The 20,010-nt window shown below is 37.3% G+C and overlaps 1 protein-coding gene across 1 annotated transcript in view; it reads right to left on the reverse strand.

The window, feature by feature from the left end:
* The window catches only part of RIT2 (Ras like without CAAX 2), a 408,812-nt gene extending 395,397 nt beyond the window's left edge, over positions 1 to 13,415 (reverse strand). The window contains exon 1 of the mRNA XM_004473764.3: positions 12,956 to 13,415. Within this exon, the coding sequence (XP_004473821.1) occupies positions 12,956 to 13,058 (103 nt within the window). The 5' untranslated portion in view covers positions 13,059 to 13,415. The remainder of the gene's footprint in view (positions 1 to 12,955) is intronic.
* Positions 13,416 to 20,010: the final 6,595 nt, after the last annotated feature.

Below are 20,010 nucleotides of genomic sequence, written 5' to 3' on the forward strand. Positions count from 1 at the left end.
AGCTCTCCAGCCGACAGCTGAGATCAGAAGAAGCTGGGCCCATAGAGCTTTAAGTGGAAGAGGAAGGCTAAACCCTTGTAGAGATTGGCAACCATTTTGCTTCAACACGTGGCAACAGACTTTGATGGAAAAATATCTGTTATGGTACCTTGAGTTGAACTCTTTAGGGTCTTGTAACTATAAGCTTCTATCCCAAATAAATACCCTTTATAAATATCAACAGACTTCTGGTACTTTGCATCAGCACCCCTTTGGCTGAATAATACAGGTGATATTTTTATCTACACTTCAGAGATGAAGAAATTGAGGCTTCACAAATTTAGGTAAATTTACTTCATCTATGCTCTAGTCACTTGGGATAACAAAACAAACATTTCAGTTGGGGAAGGCCAGCAGTAAGTAACAATATAATGAATTATCAAATTAGAAGGTAATAGGTGCTATATAAAGAAAAAAATGTAGATCAGAGAAAAGGATCCGGGGATGTTGGGAGAAAGTATGATTTTCAATAAAATAGGCTGGTCAGGATGGGTGATAATAATAGAGCAATACTTGGAAGAGACTGAGCTTGTTGAACAGATATCTGAAAGAAAAGTATTTCAGGCAGAAGGAAAGCTAGCACACACCTAAAAGGGGAGTGTACTTGTCCAGCATATTTTAGGAACAATAAGAAGCCAGGGTAGTTGTAGCAGAGTGAACAACAGAAAATAAGAGGACATGGAATCACAGAAGTAAGGTAGACCATTACAAAGGCTTTCACTATGAGGGAAATGGGAAGTTGTGGTAGGGCTTTAAGCATAGTAATGACAAGTTCCGACTTAAAAGTTTAAAGGTCCACTCTGCACTGGGCTGAGAAAAAATTGGGGAGAATAATGATGGTAGAGGCATGGAGACAAATTAGGACAATATTGGAGAGAGGCAAAAAAGGATGATAACTTGGACCTGGCTGATAACAGTAGAATTTTAAGTAGAGGAGATATTTATTTATATATATATGATAAAGGCAAGAGGAACTACTTATCAATTGGATGTGGAAGTATGTGAGAAAAAAGTGAGAGGTCAACGTTTTGGGCCTGAGCAGCTAGAAGGGAGGAGTTGTCATTAAGTGATACGAGGGAAGCTGTGGGTGAAACCAGGTTTGGGAAGGGAAAGCTGTAGTTCAGTTGTGGATATTTTCAGTCTGAAATTGATATTTCAGATAATCACCTGAGATGTCAAGTAGACAGGTAAATACATGAATCTAGTGTTTGGGAGGGAAATCTGGACTGGAGATACAGTAACATTTTTAATTTTTAAAAAATTTTGTAAAATTTAACATATATTAAAAGAATGCACAAAAGAAAACTGTATCACACAGTTGTTTATCACAAAGTGAATACCCTTGCCACCACCACCTAAACTGAACAGAGAATACCTCTTGAGCCCCAGACTTTCCAAGCACCTTCCCTCTTGACCTCTATCTCTTCCTTCCCCTCAGAGAGGATTAGTACACTGGCTTTTATAGCAATCCCTTCCATATATATATATATATATATATATATATATATATATATATATATAATATATATATATATGTATGTGTATATATATGTGTGTATATATACATATATTTGTGTATATATATGTATATATAATTTTCATTGCTCTTACCAACTGAACACAGTAGTTGGTTATATTTTTTTACCTTTAAATAGTCTTTATATTATGGCTTCCTTCTGACCAGCTTTTCTCACTCAACATTATGCTTGTGAGACCCATTCTTTTTGAATATAGATGAAATATGTTCTTTTCCACTGCTTTTGGTATTCCACATCATAAGTCTACTCTTATATTAATGGATTACATTTGTAATTATCTTTTAATTTGGGAATATTATGAATATCTCTAATATGAATACTTTGCATGCCTCCTGGCCCACATATATGTAAATTTCTATTGGGACAGATACTAGATCATACAGTCAACTTAAGTATTTAACTTAATACATAGTGCCAAATCATTTTCCACAGTGACTGTACCAGTTTACAGTCCCATCATATCCTAGCCAACATTTGGTATTGTTAGTTTTTTTCTTCACTTGTTTTGTTTTGTTCTTTCAATTTTAGCCATTTTAGGGGTGTCTCATGGTTTTAATCTAGATATATAATTTTGTGGACATGTATAAGTATGCTTGTGTGTGTGTGTGTATTTTAAAACCATGTAACTAGATGAAATAACCTGGGAAAATAGTATGATTAAGGAAGAGAAGATGCTCCGGGTTCTCCAATATTAAGAGATTAAGAAGAAAAGGAGTATCTCGCAATGTAACAGACTCATTTATAATTCCCTTACACATGATTATTCTGCCCCTTTTATTTGAACCTATAACACTATACACATTAAATATATGCCCCAGCGACTTAAATCTTCAGTCTGTTCATATGCCAGTTGAGTTCTGAATCTCTGCCGAGTTGCTGCTAATATCTGCTCTTCAATTCATCAGACTTGCCCAGGACAATAAACAAAATGATAATGGTCAACGCCCATTCCAAAAAACAGAGTATTTACAACTGCAAGCAAGACAGTTCCATCCATCTGCCGTGGGATCTTAGCAGAGTGGGCATCACCATCCCCAAATCCTCAAGATTAAAGAATGAACAAACATAAGGGAGGAATACAACTATGGACTAAAGCAGACTAATTAGTATTCTAGCAATGGAAGAACTTATAGCCTTGATATAAAGGCAGGGATCACCAGCAGTTCTGAGGGGAGGGAGAGGGAAGAATGGGTGTAACATGGGGCATTTTGGGGACATTGGAAATGTGCTGCTTGACATTGCAAAGATGGCAATAGGCCATTATACATTTTGTCGAAACCTATAAAATTGTACGGTGCAAAGCGTAAACCATAACGTAAACTATAGACCTATGGTTGGAAACAATGCTTCAGTATTTGTTAATCAGTTGTAACAAATGTACTGCCCTAATGAAAACGTTATTGATGGGAAAATGTGAGGGGGAGAGGGTGCAGGATATATAGGAATTCCCTATATTTTCTATGTAACTATTACATAATTTAAAACTTCTTTAAAAATAAAGGAAAAAATATTAAAAAAAGAAGAGGAGGAAGCAGCAGCAGTCACCTGACTACACTAGCAACTGGCAGGAGTGCATTTCGATGCATGTCTCTCTGTCTAAACTCCATGCTGTTTCAATTATGCTGGGCCACTTCAGAATTTTGTTGTACTCAAGGAATGGGCAAACAATCTTAGAAGTCAGGCAATTTATGTGCTTGTCACAGCAGAGTATTTTATGTGAAAATGTTTTCCATTTGCTACTTTGTAATGAATTAAGTGGGATATACATTTTTTAAGGCACAAATATATTAGATTTTTGTGGGGGTGGGCCTAAAGAAAGAGTAAGCGCTATTAGATTGTTTAAGCATTTTAATTATAATCAAGCAGGTAGAAATGATTGAGGAGGTAAACAAGAGGGAAAAACTAGGAAAAAGCCCTTAATCCTAAAGAAATTTTTTTAGTAGCAGCAACAACTTAACCTCTGAAATGAATCTTTCCTTTTTCATTTTAGAACTTTCTGAAATCAAGAAGGGGTGATCACTCCTTAATTATCATCTAATAAGTGATTATCTGCTATGCTTGGGAATTACTCTTCCCTTTCATTTTAGTAAAGAAGTTATGAAAAATTAAATCATATCATAGGGTTGATTTTCATCATATGGGAAACATGTATAAGACCTTGTGGCTGATTCAGGACTCAGTTTCTTAAGTACGATCTAACTTTGTTTCTTAGGGTTAAAAAAAAATCATCTGTTTACTGAGATATTAATACATGTTTTGAACTCAAAACCACAGGGGTAAACAAAGTTGTAGAGGATTATTTAATAAGGTTTTCCCAGAACATTTCATAAAATACTTTTTTTGCCCCCTGGGGAAACTATTTTAGGAGCAATGGACAGGTCTGACACCCAATGTCAAAAGGTTTGGGAAACAGAACATTTTCATTGCTCCGTATGTATTCTGCAGCCATCTGTCCCTGTCCTTTTTCTTTCAAGGACTGTGCATAGCTCCTGGTTCTAGGAACTTTGCCTGGCAGGAGATCTTGTCTGTTTTGCAGCATTTGCATCTGACTTGTTCTTGACTATCCGATTTTGATCCGCAGAATTACTTTGGTCCATTTGTGTTACTGACCATCCTAAACACAGGGCTGCCTTATTCGTCCTTTACAAGGGTAAGTCATTACTGTCGCTAATGTTATCCATTTTACAGAGGAGGAAACAGAGCTGGATTCGTTAAGGAGCCCAAATCTCCAATTCATATTATGCTGCCATAATCTCTCTGTTGACACCTCATCATGCAGATCATGAGCATATGAAGAGCACGAGTTGGTGAGTGTCAGGGTGGGCAGCCTGGCAGTGGATATCTTCAAGCCTCACTTTTCTCCTCTGTAAATTCAGGATAGTCACCAAACCTCCACTTCTGGGTTTTGTATGGAGTCAATGAAATAAAGTATGTGAGGCACTTAGAACAGGACCAGGCATACGTAATACTCCAAAATGTGAATTTTACTATTCTTGGGGGAAGAAATGGAAGACAGAGCAACAGTTTGGATGAACAGAATCACTGGTGATGTCACACAACGGCGTGAGCTGGTGAACGCAAAAGGGCAGAATTAACTTTCTCAAAACTCTGAAAGACCACTGAGATTAAAGAAAACTCAATGGATCCCTGAATTTAAAAATTTAAAAATAATTTTTTTAAAAACCACCTTTAAAAATGTAAGCAAAGGAACAAACTTACCGGTCTGACCCCTCCACAATTTTGGCTTCGCAAGGGGAGTTAGGCGGCCTGGGCGAGTCCCTGTGGCCTGATTACTGGTGCACCCAGATGAAAATACTGGGTGTCTTTCTACATTGACCCCAACCTGCTCCGAATAAGACAGACTCAGGGAGTGGGTTTGGGGTGTAGGTCTCTTAACCCGGAAATTACTGGGGACAGAAAAGCGGTGTGGGAAGAGCTCTCTGAGCAGCAGAACCACTGGGTGCACCAGTGCTAAAAGCTGGAGTGAAAAGGCTGGCCAGAGCGCAGGAGCTTCGAGGGAGGAAAAACTGTGGATAAATATGAAGAATGCAATCCTGGGCCCCAGGAGGAGAAGCTGGAGGGAGACACTCCTTTCTTGGATGGCAAATATCCACCTTCTAGGGAACAGTGCAAAGTTACCATGCAACCCCAGGGCAAGAAGCAGACTCAGAGAGACCTAAGAACTGAACTGTTAACCACAGACCATTTTATAGATTAAGTATAAAATGGGTTAAATTGAGGAAAAGCCTCAACACAGTCTACACTGAAACCTTAGTTAAGAGTGAGAATCTAACTTCCAGAGTTAGTAAATCAAAATAATCAAATACCCAGACTTCAACTAAAAATCATAAGAGTACAAAGGAAAGAAAGCAGAAGGATTAAGAAACCAAGAGAAGCACAAACATGCCAACAACTAATCACAAACTTTAAGTTGACTCTCTTTAAAAAGTTTAAGGGAAAAGAAAAAAAAAAAAAGAATCATTCCTACTGGATCATCTTTGTGAGTACATATAGATTAGTGGGGATATTATATAAATTTTAAGCATATTAAAGGTCTTGTAAACTATTTCAGGTTTTCTTATCCATTCAATATATGACTACCCAACCATTGCCTTCCTTTTACAAGCAATTTATCTAATGAAATATGGTACCTAAAATCCTTCCCACCAAAACTTTTCTAACTAGTTAAAAAATCCTTGTCTGGATGTTCCATTTCATGAACACAAATTTTCCATACATTCTCATTCCATTTCAACTGAAGATTTTTTCCTTGGACTTCAGACACTGTGTTTCCTCTGACTATCCTCTCCATACACTATCCCAGGAGAGACCACTGGCCTCAGGTTTCCATCCTTCATGCATGCTCCAGTGAGAACAGGCAGATACTTGTATCCTACCAATATACTTAGCAGTGGCAGGATGTTGAAGTGCAAGAGAGTGTGTGGAAAGTAGAGTAGGTCAATAGCCTCAAACTGATGCTGTGGTGTTAGCTGGGGTGGCAGACAGAAAGGGCAGAAAGGATTATCTGGCACAGCTGCCAAAAATGGCACTTAGCTGGTACCTGTTGACAAACCAGAAAAGCAGATGGCACATCTTGGTGATGGTCATCAGAAAGCTGATATTTATGAGGAAATCCTGAATGATTGATTTGAGATCATAGACAGACTTTGTAAATAATACTAAACTTAGTGATAAGACAACTTCACGAGTGTGAGCAATACTGAGAATTGCTGTTGCTCAGTGTATAGTCACAATTCTCCCACACTGCGAAGATATGCATGCACAGAGAAACAATCTGTTGCTATCAGCAGCCTAATCTTCATTTAGGAGCGGCTCAGTGGTGGTTTATGGGAAGCAGCATGGCCTAATGGAAAAATCCATGGCCCTAAAATTCAGGAGGCCTGGCTTCTAGTCCCAGTGCTGAGCAGCCTATTGTAGGGCACGCTAACATCCTGGGTCATGGTCCCCACTGCTTTCCAAATACCATGTGTACTTCTCTATCATTGTACCTACTATAATGTATTACAATTGTCTGTTTATTCAGGGCCTGGCACAGGACTGGGTGCATGCTTTTGCACACATGCTCACACACACACACACTTAGTTCTTGTTAAATAAGTGGACAGGGAAGACATTTTCCATTTCTGATTTATAGTTAAGTCTATCACTTTCTCTATGATGTGTATTTAGAGAAAACATTCTTCCTCAAGTAGAGTAACACCTAATATATTTCAAATATCCACCTGGAATATTCAGCATCCTGATTTAGTTTTTCCCTGGCATGATCAGTTTGTAATAATTTCTTATAATTATTGGATTGTTTGATTTTTTAAGGATCATCATCCATCTTTATGTGTTCAAGGCCCCCAGAGGTCCCTGTATAGATGAGGGCACAGTATGTCTTCAGCATCTCCACATTGAACTGTCCAGGTCAGAACTCCCCATTCTCCCCCTATTTCATCTAATAAGGATAACATGCCCTCTTATTTGAGTTGAAAATTATAATTGTCCAGTAACTTTGTATCCATGATGTTGCTTGATGTTTAAATGTATACAGGTAAGGAAGCAGGAGCAAGTCATTCATCTCCATTCCCTTTCACTGATAAAGACATAAAGCTGTACTAACTTTCTATTATCTACTGAAAGTCTGTAGAGCCCATCTAATCTTGGAAATATTGTCAGTCAACATCATTTGCCTGAATTACACTATTACTTGCTACTTGAGTGAGTAGATACTGATTACTTTTCTTGTGAGTCGACCTCCTTGCTGATAGGATTGCAATGAGTGAGCATTTGCAGTATAATTAGGCTGGCAACAATTAAGGGAGAAAACTGAAAGCCCTGGGTCTTGAAATCTTGTTTATTTTTGCTTTTGCTTTTGCAATTAGGGGGTTTCAGATAACACATAGTCAGGAGGCAACAATTGTTCTGTTTTTTCAGACCCAAAGTTCTGCTAATGAGGTAAAACACAGAGCCTCAGGGACATGAATGATTCACTTTATTTGCCTTGATTTAATTCCTCAGATAAAGTCTCATTTTTCTACCTGTTTACACCAATTCATTGAGGCTGAAGGAACTGGGTTTTGTACTAATTTCTGTTTACCTCAGAAAATATTGCTGTGGTTTTCATTTTATGAGCTCCTGTTACACAAAACTCTGAATTTGTAAAAGAGACAATTTGCCAAAGTGTGGGATGCGATATGATAACTTATTTTACAAATGAGTTTTCCCTTTGCAAAGAATTCACAAAGGATGCATCCAAATATATTCGGAGTCCCCTAATGTATATATAACATTTTTAGATTGTTTGTTTTGTTTGGTATAACTTATTACAGTTTCCTAATATCTGTATCAAGAAAATCTCGAGAGATTTTTCTAACTGCACCCCAAAAGACAGTAAGTTATCATGAACCCTTCTTAAAAATTATAAGCACTCACATTTCTTCTTGTCTTTGAATATACTCTTTACTTGGAAGTCTTAACTTTCACATGCAGATTTAGTCATCTCTTCCCCTGAGTTTCCACGTTTCTTTGTTCATAGGCCTAATAAAATCTTATCATTTTGCACTGATTTTTTAAACCGCCCCCCCCAGTGAAATGGTGAACTCTTTTAAAGGACAGGAATCATGTCTAGAATTGTAGTTAATGCCCTCCTCTTAACCAGAGTCTTGCATAAAGTTTACTACAGTTTTGATACTTGAAGATGTATATTAAGATAATATTTTATCCTAATATAATTCTTAAGGTAATTCCAAGATGTGTCCTAGGGACCTGAGAAGAACATGTAGCCCTCATCTTTCTTTGGATACTTTCTATGTTTTTTGTTTTTTTTTAAAGATTTATTTTTATTTATTTAATTCCCCTCCCCTCCCCCGGTTGTCTATTTTCTGTGTCTTTTTGCTGGGTCTTGTTTCTTTGTCCGCTTCTGTTGTCGTCAGCGGCACGGGAAGTGTGGGCGGCGCCATTCCTTGGCAGGCTGCTCCCTCCTTTGCGCTGGGCGGCTCTCCCTATGGGTGCACTCCTTGCGCCCGGGGCTCCCCCACGCGGGGGACACCCCTGTGTGGCACGGCACTCCTTGCGCGCATCAGCACTGCGCATGGCCAGCTCCACACGGGTCAAGGAGGCCCGGGGCCTGAACCGCAGACCTCCCATGTGGTAGACGGACGCCCCAACCACTGGGCCAAAGTCCGTTTCCCCACTTTCTATGTTTTAACCATGCAATTTCGAGTTAAAGGAATTTAGAGTTAGAAAATCTAGGTTGATATCCTACTTCTTACTTAATGTATGCTTTCAGGCATATCTCTTAACATTTCTGAGTCATATATATCTTATCCAAAGTATGGATAGACAACCTACATATTTTAATATCAACTAAGATCATAAAACTATATAGGTAAAATGTATTTTGGAAAATGAAAATGAAAGCAGTCAATAGCTATACGCTATCATTAAGGAAGAGCCTTGATAGATCAAGCTACAAAGATAAAGAAAGATGAATATTTAAGAGTCATATTGAATGTTTAGTCTCAACATAACTTCTAAACTATAACTGAGATATTCTTTTGTTTTGTTTTGTTTTGTTTTGAGGGAGGGAGGGGATGGTGGACAGTGGAGGAAAGAAAGGTAAAGGACTAAATTTGTGCCTAATTACATGAAATTCATTGGATAATTGATCCGATTTTGATTCAGCTTAACCTACATAAAAACCGATATATGGTAGAAGAACAGCATGACGGAGATCAGGAGGGTTGCATTCCAGTTGTGACTCTACCACTACTGTGTGCATAAGCCTGGTAAGTTCTTTCCGGGCCTCAGTTTCTCTAGCTTTTAAATAGATGTCAGCTCCTTGAGGGCAGGAAATATTTATCTCTCGTTTCTTAGCACTTAGCATTTTCGGAAAATAGTAGGCAAATGTTTAAGTATATTTATTGAATATAGATAGTATGTACAATTTTTATTTATACAAATTTAAAGATTTAAAAGGCATAGTTGTAAAATGGGGCTATTAGTCTATCTGGGTAAGAACTCCTCCAATTGTAGTATTTCAGAGGCAGAAATAGCGTTACCAGCAGCTCTGGTTCCTTCTTAATAGTTAGTAGTGAAATTATTTACTTTCCCTTCCCATGGTATTAGATTTGATGTAACAGAGTTGGATAAAACTTCATTCGACCTTATAACGTATTATCCAGGCGACCAGACACAAGTTATTTCCCTGGGCAATAGTTTTCCATAAAATGGAGAGACACAATCAGACCGTGCTGGGTACTGAATATAATCCTGAAGAGCACTAGCCCATTATCTACCACATAGTGGGTGCTTTATAAACTTGCATTTCCTTCTTGCTTTCCTTCTACAATTATCAATACAGCACCCATATATATTATATATTCAATAACTTGTTTGGTTGCTTGTGTTTTGAAATTTCTCATGCACAGAACCTTTATGCATCCACGTATTTTAAATTTTCTGGGAATTTCTGTTCCAATGACGTAGCAAATTCTTTCTAAATTTCCTACTCACATAAGTATAACTTAGTAAACTGTAGGTAGAAAGAAAGGTAATTTCTCAGGAAGCTTAGGAACTCTCCAAAAATGTATTCTATTTAAAATTATGGCCACAGTAAATTGTGTCTGACTTGAACCCAGCTTTCAGAATTGGAAACAGATGGTGGCATGATTCATCTTCTTTAGTTCCTTCAGAACAGCAGGCTTCTTGAAAACCCTTCACATGACCTACTGTAATTGGCTTGTTCAATCTCATCACATAAGCCACTAAAATAGTAGGAAGAAAATGTAAAATATACCTCTTTTGATCCAGGTCTTAGGAAATATAGAAAGTGACTTTTTATTTAAAAATAAAATTATTTCCTTTGAAAGCAAACATTTTAACTTTCAAGTGAATATTGAGAATCAGTGCTTGGAATATGTATGTTCTAATCATAGGGGCAAGGTATTAAAGTCTGAGGGAAAGATGTGATTCCATCACTGTTATTCTAAACACTTGACCACAAGGAAAACAATTTCCAAATGTGTAACATTTGGAGTAACATTCTCTCTGGAGAAATAAACAAATATGCCATTTATATGATCAGCACAACTGGATTCGTTTATCCTCTTACTTTTTTTTTTTTTGAAGCAAGAAGCTGCTTTGTTACATTGTACTTGATAAAGAGGTTGGTAATATCAGTGGTAGGAAAAGGTAGAAACAAGTAAGAGTAAGAAGAGAAGTTCTATATGGAGATGCTCATGGAAGGATGGTAAGAAGCAGCACCAGCAGGTATAGCTCCAAGAAAATGGGTAACTTCTAAGATGAAAATATAACCTTCTCTGAGGAGAGGTGGCTTCTCCTACTTAGTGTTTGTCACACTGGAAAAGGTTTTGCTGTACTATGGGATTATGAACTGGCTTCTTTTGTACAAAGTGAAGGTGGGAGTGACCAAAGCCAATCTGCCTGCCATTGCATTTATGTTGAAATTCCTAGTTTTTGGAATGGTGGCAATAATCAATCAGTACAAATAACACTGCAGGTCAGAATAGGAGGGATAATGTCACCTCCAGAATAAGAGTATTGCTGAAGGATCCTCCTATCCAACATCTCTTCTCTCCAAGTTCCATTTCTATGGCCAAAAATAAAGTAGCTGAAAACTAGTCACTTTATCCCTATATCCCTCAAGCTCCTAATGTATCAAGAAAATATGGAGCCAGCAAACAAGGATAATAAATGGACCCATTCTTTACAGGACCCTTGCAGCACCTGTCTGCCCTCACAAGCTGCTGGGTGGCATTGCCTGTTGATTTATCTCTTGACTTTTTTTTTAGCTCTCTTTCATCTCATAATTTTATTCTCATTATTGCATCTTTCTTTGTCATTGTATCTACCTGGCTATATTATTTCAAAAGCATAGCTTTCTTTGATATAGATTTTTTTACCCTTTATCCTTCCTCTTTCCTCCCTCCCTCCCTCTTACTTAAAATGTCACCTGCTTTGATTCTTCCCTTCTCAAATCATTATATTAAAAAATAAATAAGTAGAAAGCTTTTTATAAATTCCTCATCCATACAGTTACATAGCTTTTCATTTCATGTATCTTTCCTGGGAGAGATTAATCATTTTGCACATTTTGACAATCATTTAGTGGCTGTCCACACTCAGATCTATCTATTTCTTTTCTCTTTATAGTCATTCATCTTTGGTGGGAGAAATGTTCATTTGGCAGTGTCCATTTTACATCTCTTGCTATTTTTCTTGTCTGTTCAACTTTGCTATACCCCCAGACCACACTTTCCTTCCAGCTGTTCCTTTATTGCTCAAGTTTCTTATTACCTATAGACCCACCATCAAACTTAACAGCTTCTGGATTTCTTATAATGAGAGTTTTGAAGTCAACTTTGAATCATTTTGTCAGGCACTAAATTTATTGAAGCATTTTGAGTTTTTTCCTCCATGCTACTCAAATATTTCTTCTGCCTTTGACATCCCCAAAGATGTATCCTCATTGGGCTTTTTATTCACATAAAATGTTATATTTGACTGTGTATTTTCTGCTGATATTCATAATCCCACGCTATTCAATACTTAGTTTGGATATTCATTTCTTAATTTACATTTCTTAATTTGCTATATTTAGTCTTTAAAATCTCTCAAGAAACCCAACCACTGGCAACTATTTTTCTTTTTGCATCAAAACAAATTTACAGGTATTCAACATCATCACTATCCTACCATCCTTATTCTTGTACCTTTCCCTTTCAATTCAGTCATCCACAAAGTTTGGTTTGGTCCCACCCCCACTCCCCCTTCATCCAAATACAGGTCCCACAGTGAATACCATTCTTTAACCCTTAAACCCCTGTCACTTTCAAAAACCAACTTTTCTCTTGGCATTCAGTGCCTACACATGCTAAGTCAGATCACAGATATGGAAAAGGAGACCAGAGGCTCACCAGTGGAAGAAACAAAACAATCAGCTCTGATAATCTAGGGTGTGTGTTTGTGTATGTGAGTCTAATTGAATATTTATAACGATGCTTTATGTGAATATTTTGAGGATAGGAACAAGCGTTTCTCATATCATGACTATTTAATAAGTGCCATTTTTTAAAAGCATATAAACTAAGAGCAAATATTACCCAGCATGAAATCAAAGGGTAACCGATCATCTTAAAGTTCTATATGTTATCACTGGCTATCTCTACCTCCTCCTGACTCATCAGCATCCCTTTATCAGTCTCTACATTTTAAAACATCCTTCCAGATGCTCTGTGTTTAGCTGCTATAGCTAGTCCCTGACAGCATTAGCATTTTTATTATTATTTTAATTCTAGAGAGTTGCTTCATCCCCTATCCCTCTTTTCCCAACATTTGGTATTAAAACTTACCGCTTTTACCAACTCCCCCTGCTCCCAGCATCACCACCTTGTACTCTCTGGACCCGCCTGATCCGCTGCTAGTGGAGCAGCTGGCTTCATTTTCTACCTCCATCTTACCCGAGGGACTGGAGGAGAAAAAAAGAAGGAAAAAGTCGCCCGAGTCAGGTGCTTGCTCAGATATTAAAGAACTCTAAAACTGTGTCAATAGAAAGGTGTAGTGCGAGGTAAGAACCATCAGCGACGGGCTGGCTGCTGGTCCTCTGCTGGAGCGGGTCTCATAGCAACCACTTCAATTGCTTCCAATAAAAATCTGGCTTTTACATCCCCCTCCTTCCTATCCTTCACTCTTTCACATCTCTCCCACGATCTCTATCCCCCCACCACTCTCACTCTCACTCTCTCTTTTTCACACTTTCTCTCTATTTGTTTCCTTCTCTTCTATTTCTTTCCCCTTTCCCTTCCTTGCTCGTCTCCCTCCTTTCTCTTTGCTGCCCATCCCCCGCACAGTCGCAGTTGTTAGAGGCACACCTATTTGGCTTCCTCCCAGCCTGGACTGTTAGAATGGAGTGAATCTGAGATTTAGCAGAAATGCTAGGTCTCACAGAGCCAATTGATTAATAAAGATTTCTATTGATTTTTATTACTATCCTCCAGCACAGTTCTCATTCTGAGAAAAGGAGAGCTAAAATAAAGACAAAACAGAAACCCAGGGCTCTTAATGAAATGTCTTTATCTGTTGAGATAATACCTGCCTGAAAGGAATTGCTTCAGTTGCCTTAACAGTTGCAAGTCTAACACAAGGAAGTGTTTTAATGGGGTCATTGTCATGTTTAGACATGGATCTTCCTTGTTTACAGTGGGTTATTAGAAACAACCTAAAACCCAAGGACCCTGTTAAGCTTGTGAGGAATACTTGATAAATATTCTTGCTTATAATTATAGCAGCATAAAAGATCGTAGAAGATTATTTTTCAAAATAATAGGAGTTTAAACTCCTTTTCCTAATTTGAATTCTTTTAAAGCTTTGGGGTTTGGGAGTTTTTCCTTTTCTCTGGAGACCTTCTAAGCTATAGAGGTTTTAGAATGTTTTCAGTAATCCTAATTGCCATAGTCAGTCCTGGTCCTTCAAACAAAATGATGGTGTTCTGCATATTTATTATTTTCTGTTGTAAGTATAGTCAAGTGTTTGGTGGACATAGGTTTGTCTTTATACCTGGATTTTAAAACTCCTCTCGGGAAGGGTCTATGTTTAATCAATTCCTTAAGGCTCTGTAGTGCATGACTAAGTGTTGGGCACAGAGTAAATGCTCTTTTGGTTGGGAGGCAGTCGACTGTTATAGCCAAGGTCACAATCTCTGGGGTTAGATTGCTGTGTTCAAATCCAGGCTCAAGTCTCTTACTAGCTGTAAAACCTTGGGCAATCATTTCATCTCTCTGTGCTTCAGTTTCTTTCATCTGTAAACTCATTTATTAAGATGCTACTGTATTAACTCATTGAGTTAATATTTGCATAGTGCTTAAAACAGTGTCCGGAAAATGATAAGAACTACATAATGTTTGCTGCTATAACTATTTTATTATTATTTTGTGTTAATGGTGCTCCCAGACCATTGTGTATAAGCACTCATTAGAAAAGATGACTTTTTCATGTGTTTATTGGCCATCTGGATATATCCTTTGCTGAAATACCTGTTCAAACCTTTGGCTGCCAAGTTGTTTGTTTTCTTATTATTGAGTCTTGAGAATTCTTTATATATTCAGTATGTACACCATATATGAGATAAATGTTTTGAAAATATTTTCTCCCAGTCTTTGGCTTTTTTTAAAAATTTTCTTAACAGTATCTTTCAAAGAACAGGTGTTTTAAATTTTGTTGGAGTCCAATTAATCATGATTTTTCTCTTTGGGTCATCCATCAAGCTTTAAATGAATTCTTGCCTAATCATTCTGTTCCCATCTCCCTTCTCATCTTCCTCTGCCCCTTCCTTAAAAACTGACTCACTCTCATAGCTCTGTTTATCACCTTTTGTGGGTAATTGCCAAGTGTGTAACTCTAGACTCAATTTTCCCTCTGAGCTGGAGAAGTATATCTAACTGCCTCCTGAATGTTCCCATCAGAGTCCCTGATGCTACAATATGTCTAGAAAGACATCTTTCTCTTTGTCAATAAACAAAGCCTATGCTGCTTTCTAACTTCATGAGTGTTCAGCCTCTTCTTATGGTTGACCTCCTTGACTGAAATACTTTTAAAGCTTATCCTCCCTGAGTTCAAGCTCCCTGCCCTTTCTGCCCTTCCAGGATCTCCTCATCTTGTACATCGATACCAGGGAAATCTACTCAAAATGTTATCCTAGAAGATTCCTTTGGACATATATTCATAAATCAAATGCTAAAGAATACAATTCAATAGCTTAGAATGCGCACTGGGACTTATAGCATGTATTCCAGTGTTTTGTTCCAATGTACCCTTCTCATTCCATATAGGAGAGGCAGTCAAAGTGATTACTTTTGTCTTTCCTCCAAAACAACTATCATTTCCATAATGGGGGATCTAATAATGAACTATGGATACATTATCATTTTTCTGTAATTGATTAATTGTGACTTTATCCCTCAATGAGATAAGATATATTAATATAACCAATAGCATTTAGCTTCAAGGTCTTTCTGGATTTTGTTTCTAGTTTTGCTGCTGAAATCCTTATGACCTTGAGCAAATCACTTTCCTCTCTAGCTATCAGTCCCACCATCTGTTACTCTGATTTCAGTGTCAGCCATTCAGATTTGGTGGTAAAATGCAGGAATTGTCATACCAGCTGTGTCTTTGTCCTGTTCTGTATCTGACACACTTTGTTTTAATGCTGGGTAAGAGAAAGGAGTACATGGAAATATCCCTTCACAGTAAATGAATGACTTGCCAAGTATCAGTGGATACAACGATAGGCAAATTTAGCTAGTGCAGTGGATTTCTTCTTAACAGTTAGTGTATCTGTCCATATTCTTCATATGGAAGTCAATGTTTTTCCCTGTATACACTGAAGAACAAAATCATGAAAGGTATGGAGGCTTCCCCAGCTATAAGGCACTCTTTGTCTTCCTCTGCCCTGAAATTCTAAAGCACTACTCTATCTTATTCCCTTCCCTTGAGTTACAAAGAACCACAATCCCAGCCCTGACAGATAATGGTTTAATTGTAGAATATTCCTATACTACTTGTTTTCCATTCTGTTCAGTGAACTTTTGCGTGTTTGTGTGGTTTTGTGCCTTAACTAGTGCACTCAAGAGTGCAAGTGTTATGTGGGTGTGTGTGTGAGAGAGAGAGAGAGAGAGAGAGAGAGAGAGAGAGATGCAGAGAGAGAGCCCACAAGTGCACTCATGGGTATTATGACTACTGATCAAAACAAGACGTCTGAATAACTAAAATCATCACATGACAGATTGCTTTGCTCTCAGGAAAATGATTAAATGCTTAGAGTTTGTATCCCCTTCCCCTAACCTAACCTGGCCGTTGCCACCCTTTTTGAATGTACATTACTCCCTTTGGAATACCTATCGTCATCAAATGAAGACCCAGATGTTTGGTGCCCATTTAGAGCCACTCAGCTCCCTGAGCAGGATCCAAGAACACTCTACCTAACTAAACTCATCATCAGCCAGTCTGCCTGCTGATCCTGTTCATCTCTCCAGTCCTTCCTAAAAGACAAAAGGAGAAAGTAATTTTTTTAAAAGTAATTCCCTAAGAAGAAATTTAGTACATTAACTATTTAAAATGGTATATTCTGAGACCCCATTAGGACTGGCCAAACTACCAAGTCACTGTGATAGGTTTGTAGCGGAGAAGTTTGAAGCATTCAGCATTCTTACCTCTCCAATCACTGACAGGTGGAATTTTTCATCCCCTTGTCCACAAAACTACTGTTCCCTTTATTAGAGAATTTATTATATTTATTGCAATTATTTACTTGTATTACAGTTCACCTTACTAGTTGGAAAGTTGCTTAAAGTCTTAAACTTACTGCTGTATTCACCTTTATATAGATAGAAAGCTTAGAGCTGAGCATGTGTTGGTGACTGAGACATTTTATGAAATGAGGGAATTAATTGTACCAAGTGGATGCCCACCTATTTCCTCTGTTAATTAAATTAGTCTTTCAACATGTGTAATTTACTATTTATACCTCTAATGAAACAATAAATCATAGAGGCAAGAGATAGTTAGCAGCTTAACTCATAACCTTTGGGTAAATGAATATTCTGCATGCATTTTCTCACCACTAAGTATCAGATTATTGTGAACTGTTACCATATGGGCAGAAAATAACACAACTATTAAGGCCAAAAAATAAACTGGAAGCCTGAAGCCAAAGGATGACCAGTAAAGTAATTTGAGGAGTGGAGGGAAGACTTCCAAACACACTGTGTTAATTTGATTTTGGTCTGCAGAATACAGACTTATACATCACACTGTCCTTCACACAGCACTTATATTAAAGTATTAATACATCTGCTTGTGTGATGTCCAACTTTCATCAAGCTTATTAGGCTTGAAAAACCTGGAAAAATTAGATCTTACCTGTGATCAAAAAAGCTTAATTCATTCATTTATCATTGAACATGTATCCATTCATTAAACATGGACTAATTTGCTCATTGTCAAATTCATTCATTCAAAAACTTTGTCAGGCTTTTCAGAAAAGTAAAGGAAACCACAATATAGTCCACGATTTCAAAGTGGTTATACCCTTGTGTGAAAAAAAGATGCCTGCATACCAGGATCTGGAATAAACCAGAATGTGGCAAGTGATGGAACAGGTGAATGAGCAGAGTTTGATAGGAATGCTGAGGAAGGAAAAACAGAATCCAAATAGAAAGGCAGGATGAAGTGTTAAGAAAGAGGTTAGGACCTAAAATAGGACTTTAAATGGAACTAATTATAAGCAACAGAAATACTCAAAAATTAGAGTTTGAAGTGTATTTGATGAATTACAAACTGTTAAAATATGGTTGATGAATAAGAGCACAGGAACATACTCAAAAGTTGGATTATAGGCAAATCATGGAGAGTTTTAAATTACAACATGCCGGGCTAGATTTCTTTTTGTTGTTTCTCCTGCTTGTGCTTTTTACTTTTTTCTTTAAGTAAAGCATGGTGCCTACTTCAAAGTAGAACAGTCAATACATTCACAAGGCTTTCCAAATATGAGGAACATGAAAGTCGAGCTCAAATTACTTTTCTTTAATTACCATTTTGGCATTCCAAAATCCCAGTGATTTGGAACTCAGCTAAATTTCTATAAGGCATATTATTTCCTGGATCACTAATTTGATACTTTGCATTCCACTATTTATTAAAATGTAAGTACTTGTGAAAGAGGTGTATGCTCTTTTTTAAAATTTTTATTTTCCATGTTCTGCAACCAGTTACTGGCATATCTTAAGTGACAAATAAGCACTGTTAAGTCTTTTTTTTTATTATACTTCATAATAAAATCTGCTATGGTTACTACTGATTGCAATTTTAGCTACATTCAAAGTTGACTATTACCACATAAAGTTAAAAATTACCAAGCTAAGACTGTTAAAAGCACATGAAGGTGATAAGGCAGTAAATTTGATGAAAATAGATTTTTTGCTTAGTGGTAAATTTCAGATAAATGTTATACAATTTTTTCCCATGCATTTTATGATCAGAAGTTTTAATTGCCTTTTGTTTTAATTTATATGTGGTACAATTGTAATTAATTATGTAGAAGATAATCAAAGGCAGACTTGAAGAACAGAGACCAAAAAGAGTAAAATCTTTTATGACAGAACAAATAAAGCACATCCTGGCTAATTTCAACAACTACCAGTTCTTTATTGGTGAAAACATTAATCCAGATGGTATAGTGCTCTCCTGGACTACCGTGAGGATGGAGTGACCCCATATATGATTTTATTTAAGGATGTTTTAGAAATGGAGAAATGTTAACAAATTTGACAGTTGCTTTGGATCTATCACCATGGTCATTACTGGCTGCTGCTGTTCATCCACACCATACAAGGATTTATTTATTCATTTATTTTTATTTCTCTCCCCTCCCTACCCCCACCCCAGTTGTCTGCTCTCTGCATCCATTCACTGTGTGTTCTTCTGTGTCCGCTTATATTCTTGTCAGTGGCACCGGGAATTTGTGTCTCTTTTTGTTGCATCATCTTGTTGCATCAACTATCTTGCTGCCCATTCCTGGGCAGGCTGCACTTTTTTCATGCTGGGTGTCTCTCCTTATGGGGCACTCTCCTTGCGCATGGGGCTCCCCTACATGGGTGACATCCCTGCATGGCACAGCACTCCTTGTGAACATCAGCACTGCACATTGGCCAGCTCATCTCACAGGTCAGAAGGCCCTGGATTTGAACCCTGGACCTCCCATCTGGTAGGCAGATGCTCTATCCGTTGAGCCAAATCTGCTCCCCCCAAATGAGGATTTAGACAGATGGACTGATGTCATCTTGAATTCAACATTTATTGTGATCCTGATTTATTTGGAGTGGAGGCATTGTTTTTTTAAGAAAAACAAGTCATGTAGGTCATCTAAAAATAAAAATGGATTTAAAGTAAAAATCATGTATTGTCTTTGTTAAGGACATGATTTGAAATGGTCATCAAATTTATGGTAAAACCATTTGCAATCAATGTTCTTCTGATTACACGTATTTAAAAATAATGTGTCAAATATCATACAGCTAGGGAGTAGGAAATGCTTACTTAATTTTTACAATGAATATTTAATAATCATTCATCTTTAGTTTTCAAAGAAATACATATTTTATCCCATTCCTATCAGATGTTTAAAAACAATTTGTTTTTAAAATGTTTTTGTTAGTATTATTAATAATTTTAGGTCTGTAATGGACCTTGACTTTTGTGTGTTAGTTATATTGCTTGGTTTTGCTGTCAGCTAAAAACTTTTTATTTTTATAACCCTCACTTAACTCCAGACAATCATTCCTGTCCTATTATCTTCTGTGACTGTAAATAATTTGCTTTGTTTATTTTGTTACCTTGAGGATATTTATAGATC

This window comes from Dasypus novemcinctus, chromosome 16, assembly GCF_030445035.2.
Source record: "Dasypus novemcinctus isolate mDasNov1 chromosome 16, mDasNov1.1.hap2, whole genome shotgun sequence".
Classification (NCBI taxonomy): domain Eukaryota; kingdom Metazoa; phylum Chordata; class Mammalia; order Cingulata; family Dasypodidae; genus Dasypus; species Dasypus novemcinctus.